This window comes from Colobus angolensis, unplaced genomic scaffold (genome assembly GCF_000951035.1).
Source record: "Colobus angolensis palliatus isolate OR3802 unplaced genomic scaffold, Cang.pa_1.0 Scaffold118, whole genome shotgun sequence".
Classification (NCBI taxonomy): Eukaryota; Metazoa; Chordata; class Mammalia; order Primates; family Cercopithecidae; genus Colobus; species Colobus angolensis.
In genome coordinates, this window is record NW_012112919.1 from 6,881,054 (window position 1) to 6,887,741 (window position 6,688).

Genomic DNA, 6,688 nt, shown 5'->3' on the forward strand with positions numbered 1-6,688 from the left:
GGTGGTGGGAAGAGCGGCGACCGCGCGCTTTCCTCGTGGCGCCGCCAGGACCTGGCGCGTGGCCGCCGCTCCTCTTCCCCCTCCCTTTTCTCTTTTCCCCTCCCCACTCCTCCCCTTCCATTTGGTCGCGCGCCTCGGCATGCGGAAGGTTCCAGAAAACGAGAAGGGCGGGGGCTGTGGTCGCTAACGTGTTCTAGCCGGGAAGGGAGGGCACTGTTAACCCCTCCAGGTCCTGCCGTCTGACAAACCTGGAGTGGGCAACCCGAGCCTCCTCGCGTGCTCGCATCCGGCCTTCGGGAGCGCGCGCCCCGCATTGCAGCGGAGACCACGTGTTTGCCGCATGTGGTATCTGGGCGAGGGGGAGCCGTGGGCCTCCCCGGCTCTCCTGACCCTCGGTTTGAGGGGTGGGGGGGTGGAGGGCCCATGCCTCGCGACGTCGTCTGGCTCCACTGCCTCAGTGGTTAGGTCTTGACCACACACTGGAGAATACGCACATGCCCTTCGGCGGATATGGCCTTGCCTTCAAGGTGATGGCCTCTGACTAAATATAGCGCATGTGGAAGAAGGCAGTCCTTATTTGGACCCCTTGTGAAAAGGATAGGAAGTATGAATTAGGAGCTGCCATTGCTTTGGGTTCCCTTTTAAATTCTTCAGTGCTGCCCTTAGGCAGGGTTTTACTTCAGACTTTGCTTAACCGCCATTATGGGGATCAGTTGGCACGTGAAGGAGGAGTAAAGCTATTTCCAGGAACTGAAAATCTAAGCCTGAGCATATCGGCTAGTAAAGATGTTTATTTGGCTCCTAAATTAGGCTGTTTCTGCCCTTAGAATGACCGCAGTAGCTATCTGGTGGCTTTAGGGTCTGGTCAGTTTACTGTGCCCATGACGAAATCCCCTAAGTAACTTAGTGATAAGAGACAAACCCAGGATCTAGATGAGTGCTGAAGGTTAGCTGTTATACCAGTTAGTAGTAGACTGAAGTTTTAAGCCTGCAGTCTGGCTTCCACATTATGTTTGGATTCTGTTTTGGGTGTTTATAGAAAATTGAGAAAAAAGAACTTGAATTGGGGAATATTTATTTGTTTCTTCTTCCTCCTAAACAGTAGATGATAAAGCAGGGAGAAGTTGTACATGCATACGTTTGAGCATTTTCTACATTGTTGAGCTTTTGTTTCCCGCCTCCTAATAACAAGATCAGATAATTGCCATTTTAGTCACAAAATGCCTTTCCTTTAATTGTTTTATTGAATTCTCTTGTTGCTCATTATAATTGGTGCTCCTTAAGATTAGGGAAACTGGCCTGTGGCCTCAGTTCTACCAGAACCCCAGGTGCACAGGGGTTTGGTACAGTTGTGGAAGTGAATATGATATAGGGCAAATTCTGTTATTTAAAGGAGATAGGACTAACAGTTCACCTTTCTGGTGGTTGGTTAGATTTATAATGCAAACTTTGAATTTTAGGGGTAAAGTGCATATACAATGAATTAAGATGTATTAAGCATGTTTCTTTAAAAACCTCCAAAGATTTTACAGATAGTTACAGGGAGGGAGCTTGCATATGTAGATACTTTGTTTAAAGTTAAATAAATTGAGCCAGGAATTTCTCTTTTCCAGATAAGATTTGTGACCAGATCAGTGATGCTGTCCTTGATGCCCACCTTCAACAGGATCCTGATGCCAAAGTAGCTTGTGGTAGGTTTAGAATGGGTTTATCAACTGGTGGAAAGATAGCATAAAAATTATTTTTATAGAAGTGATACTTGAGTTGAATGTCTCTTTTTATTAGAAACTGTTGCTAAAACTGGAATGATCCTTCTTGCTGGGGAAATTACATCCAGAGCTGCTGTTGACTACCAGAAAGTGGTTCGTGAAGCTGTTAAACACATTGGATACGATGATTCTTCCAAAGGTGTGTTTCAATAATTTTGCTCATTTTTTTCTAGGTAATAGCTAGTGAGATTTGAAGAAACTCCAGTTCTTGCTAATCCTAAACTCAAGTTGTTACTATACACTATGCCCTATTCTGTTCATTCTCTAAAAGGTCTAATGGTTTAGGTATATTTGATTTCTTCTGCAGTGTTTAGAATTCCAGATAATTGCTGTAATCAGAAGGTATTTCTAGGACCTAAAGAAGATGTGTTTTTTGCTTATAGGGTTTGACTACAAGACTTGTAATGTGCTGGTAGCCTTGGAGCAACAGTCACCAGATATTGCTCAAGGTGTTCATCTTGACAGAAATGAAGAAGATATTGGTGCTGGAGACCAGGTATCTTGGTGTAGAGGCTGTTTTAATCTCTTCTAACATTAAATTCTGGAGCTTGATCACATTGGTGACTTTTCCTTCTTTAGGGCTTAATGTTTGGCTATGCCACTGATGAAACTGAGGAGTGTATGCCTTTAACCATTGTCTTGGCACACAAGCTAAATGCCAAACTAGCAGAACTGCGCCGTAATGGCACTTTGCCTTGGTTACGCCCTGATTCTAAAACTCAAGTAAGTGATGATCATAAAGCTTGGTTGTCTCATTACATCAGCATAGAAGATCCATAATTTTGATAATAGCTAACTGAAAAAGCATTTGTTTTGCTGTATTGTAACTTCAGGTAGAGAAACAAATACAAAGCTATTGTTTGGTATACTGTTCTGATGACCTGTGTTGCCTTCAAGGTTACTGTGCAGTATATGCAGGATCGAGGTGCTGTGCTTCCCATCAGAGTCCACACAATTGTTATATCTGTTCAGCATGATGAAGAGGTTTGTCTTGATGAGATGAGGGATGCCCTAAAGGAGAAAGTCATCAAAGCAGTTGTGCCTGCAAAATACCTTGATGAGGATACAATCTACCACCTACAGCCAAGTGGCAGATTTGTTATTGGTGGGCCTCAGGTAATGTCATTTCATTGCATTTTCTAGATTTTTGATGGTTACTTAAAATTTTGGCCACTACATTTTTTTCAGGCTTTCTGAAACCTACATGTGAATCATCGGAGGATATTTGCTGAGTGAATTCAGAATAGGCAACCGTATCCACTTGGAAAGCACTAGGCATAAAGTAACTTAAATCCTGTAATTTCAGGGTGATGCTGGTTTGACCGGACGGAAAATCATTGTGGACACTTATGGCGGTTGGGGTGCTCATGGAGGAGGTGCCTTTTCAGGAAAGGATTATACCAAGGTCGACCGTTCAGCTGCTTATGCTGCTCGTTGGGTGGCAAAATCCCTTGTTAAAGGAGGTCTGTGCCGGAGGGTTCTTGTTCAGGTATATACTCTTTATATGACTGCAACGATTAAAAGTCATGTAAGTGGGAGGGTATTTAGTAGTAATCTACTTAACTGCTTGTTTTATACCAATGTATTACACAAGTATGTGGGTCTTTTCAATCACTGATTCTTACGACATTTGAATCCTTCTAGGTCTCTTACGCTATTGGAGTTTCTCATCCATTATCTATCTCCATTTTCCATTATGGTACCTCTCAGAAGAGTGAGAGAGAGCTATTAGAGATTGTGAAGAAGAATTTCGATCTCCGCCCTGGGGTCATTGTCAGGTAAAGATGGTAAAGCCTATTGCTAGTCAAGTATTGAGGGTGTGGGTGTGTATATATATACTTAAAGCTGAGGAGGTGAAGGTGTGAAGGAAGACTCCTCAAATGGAAATATATTTTAATTCCTAGAACAGTTTTGAACTGCTGCCTTAGTTAAGACTTAGTTATTAGAGAAATTTAAAATTATGGTGCTCCATGGCTTAGGCTAACCACTCTAGAGAATCTTCCAGATTTGGTATTTGAGAGCTTTGTGCTCTTACCTAAGGGTGTTAAGAAAATAGAGATAAAGTGGGATGCTCAAGGCTTGTTACAATGTAAAAACCATGGTAGGGTGTGGGCAGCGGGACTTTGGTAAGTATTCTTGGATCTCAGATGAGCTTTTTGACAATTGAAATTTCTCAGAATAATGACAAGTTTTCGTATTTGTTGAGCCAGGGACGGAAAAACAACTATAGTTACTAATAAGGACTGTGCAAGGAGTTTGGACACCAGGGAAGTAACACTTCTGCCACAAATTTTTTTCCTAGCATATCCCAGAGAACTCATTTGCCAGAGCTCTTGAAAATGAGTCTTGCTGATTGTTTTGCTTTATTTTAATTTGTTGCTACATATTAAGTTACGGACTTGTATATTCCAGGGATCTGGATCTGAAGAAGCCAATTTATCAGAGGACTGCAGCCTATGGCCACTTTGGTAGGGACAGCTTCCCATGGGAAGTGCCCAAAAAGCTTAAATATTGAAAGTGTTAGCCTTTTTTCCCCAGACTTGTTGGCGTAGGCTACAGAGAAGCCTTCAAGCTCTGAGGGAAAGGGCCCTCCTTCCTAAATTTTCCTGTCCTCTTTCAGCTCCTGATCACTTGCAGTCACTCTAGTCAATGACATGAATTTTAGCTTTTGTGGGGGACTGTAAGTTGGGCTTGCTATTCTGTCCCTAGGTGTTTTGTTCACCATTATAATGAATTTAGTGAGCATAGGTGATCCATGTAACTGCCTAGAAACAACACTGTAGTAAATAATGCTTTGAAATTGAACCTTTGTGCCCTATCACCCAACGCTCCAAAGTCATAATTGCATTGACTTTCCCACCAGATGCTGAAAATGTCCTTGTAATGTGCACGTAAAGTACTTGTAGTTCCACTTACAGCCTGTCTGGCAATGCCACAGCCCTGTCAGCATGAATTTGTAATGTCTTGAGCTCTATTATGAATGTGAAGCTTTCCCCTTACCCTCCCTGTAACTTGATCCACTTCTAATTATGTAGCTCTTTTGTCAGGGAGTGTTCCCTATCCAATCAATCTTGCATGTAACGCAAGTTCCCAGTTGGAGCTCTAGCCTGACATCAAAAAAAGGCAGTTACCATTAAACCATCTCCCTGGTGCTTATGCTCTTAATTGCCACCTCTAACAGCACCAAATCAAAATCTCTCCACTTTCAGCTGTCTTTTGGAGGACGTACGTAATAAGGTTTTAATTTAGTAAACCAATCCTATGCATGGTTTCAGCACTAGCCAAACCTCACCAACTACTAGTTCTAGAAAAACAGGCACTTGGCAGCCTTGTGATGTCATACAGAGAAGTCACAGGGCAGTACCTGAGGGTCTGTAGGTTGCACACTTTGGTACCAGATAACTTTTTTTTTTCTTTATAAGAAAGCCTGAGTACTCCACACTGCACAATAACTCCTCCCAGGGTTTTAACTTTGTTTTATTTTCAAAACCAGGTCCAATGAGCTTTCTGAACAGCTGGTGTAGCTACAGAGAAACCAGCTTCCTTCAGAGAGCAGTGCTTTTTGGCGGGGAGGAGGAAATCCCTTCATACTTGAACGTTTTCTAATTGCTTATTTATTGTATTCTGGGGTATGGCGTAAGTACAGAGAAGCCATCACCTCAGATGGCAGCTTTTAAAAGATTTTTTTTTTTTTTCTCTCAACACCATGATTCCTTTAACATGTTTCCAGCATTCCCAGGTAGGCCAAGGTGTCCTACAGAAAAACCTTGGGTTAGACCTACAGGGGGTCTGGCTGGTGTTAACAGAAGGGAGGGCAGAGCTGGTGCGGCTGGCCATGGAGAAAGCTGACTTGGCTGGTGTGGTACAGAGAAGCCAGCTTGTTTACATGCTTATTCCATGACTGCTTGCCCTAAGCAGAAAGTGCCTTTCAGGATCTATTTTTGGAGGTTTATTACGTATGTCTGGTTCTCAATTCCAACAGTTTAATGAAGATCTAAATAAAATGCTAGGTTCTACCTTAACTATGTCTGTTACTCATTTCTGTTACAGTGCTTTGGGGCTAGGCATGGTAGTACATGCCTGTAATCCCAACAGTTCGAAAGGCTGAGGTAGGAGGATCACTTGAACATAGAAGTTGGAAGCTGTAGCAAACCATTATCAAGCCACTGCGCTCTAGCAAACCATTATCAAGCCACTGCACTCTAGCCTGGGTGACAGACTTTGGCTCTTAAAAAATGCTATCATACGAATATGACCTGAGAATCTGTGTATCTCTAACCCTCAATTGCAATCCATAATTAGCCATAATTAAGGAAAATAACTTCAATCCCTAGACCCACTGTAGGCATTTAAAGGCCTAAGCAAGATTTGGTCCTACTCTACTTGGGCCAAAATTCATGTGTCCTTATTGCAGTAGCCATTCAGTGCCATTTTTAAGTTTTCAACCAAGATCCAGAGCTTCAAACTATTGAAGGCATAAAACCCACTAAAAGTGGGTAATGTCCAAGTCCTGGCAATTTAAGCCTATTAATCTGCATACATTTTTAAATTATGAGCTTCGTTTTAAGGGCTGTAGTTTCATGTTCCCATTTGAGAAGTTCTAAAGCATGATTTCTATTTTATCTTGCAGAGATAAATATGCAGATGAAATTAAAACAAAATGCTATCAATTTCCAGAGGCTCAAATTTCATTTATGGCAGGTTGTATAGAAAATCCATAGACCAACACTGGCCTTGAACATAGGAGCTACATGCTTGGAATACATTTCTAGTAGCATCTGAATGGTAGTCCAGCTTTTTACTCTTCTGCAAATGTAGAGCCAGGGAATGCTTGCTTATGCCTGCTTGCCTGGAGACCTGAAATCTGGAGGCTGTACACCATGGCTCACACCTGTAATCCCAGCACTTTGGGAGGCCAA

At 42.4% G+C, this 6,688-nt stretch overlaps 1 protein-coding gene across 1 annotated transcript in view; it reads left to right on the forward strand.

Annotated features, from left to right (window-relative positions):
- MAT2A (methionine adenosyltransferase II, alpha) overlaps positions 1-5,791 on the forward strand; it is a 34,715-nt gene extending 28,924 nt beyond the window's left edge. Inside the window, exons 4-12 of the mRNA XM_011925714.1 lie at positions 1,614-1,691; positions 1,786-1,908; positions 2,153-2,265; positions 2,349-2,492; positions 2,667-2,885; positions 3,076-3,258; positions 3,414-3,547; positions 4,182-4,237; positions 5,263-5,791. Coding sequence (XP_011781104.1) covers positions 1,614-1,691; positions 1,786-1,908; positions 2,153-2,265; positions 2,349-2,492; positions 2,667-2,885; positions 3,076-3,258; positions 3,414-3,547; positions 4,182-4,237; positions 5,263-5,375 — 1,163 coding nt within the window. The 3' untranslated portion in view covers positions 5,376-5,791. The remainder of the gene's footprint in view (positions 1-1,613; positions 1,692-1,785; positions 1,909-2,152; positions 2,266-2,348; positions 2,493-2,666; positions 2,886-3,075; positions 3,259-3,413; positions 3,548-4,181; positions 4,238-5,262) is intronic.
- The last annotated feature ends 897 nt before the right edge of the window (positions 5,792-6,688 follow it).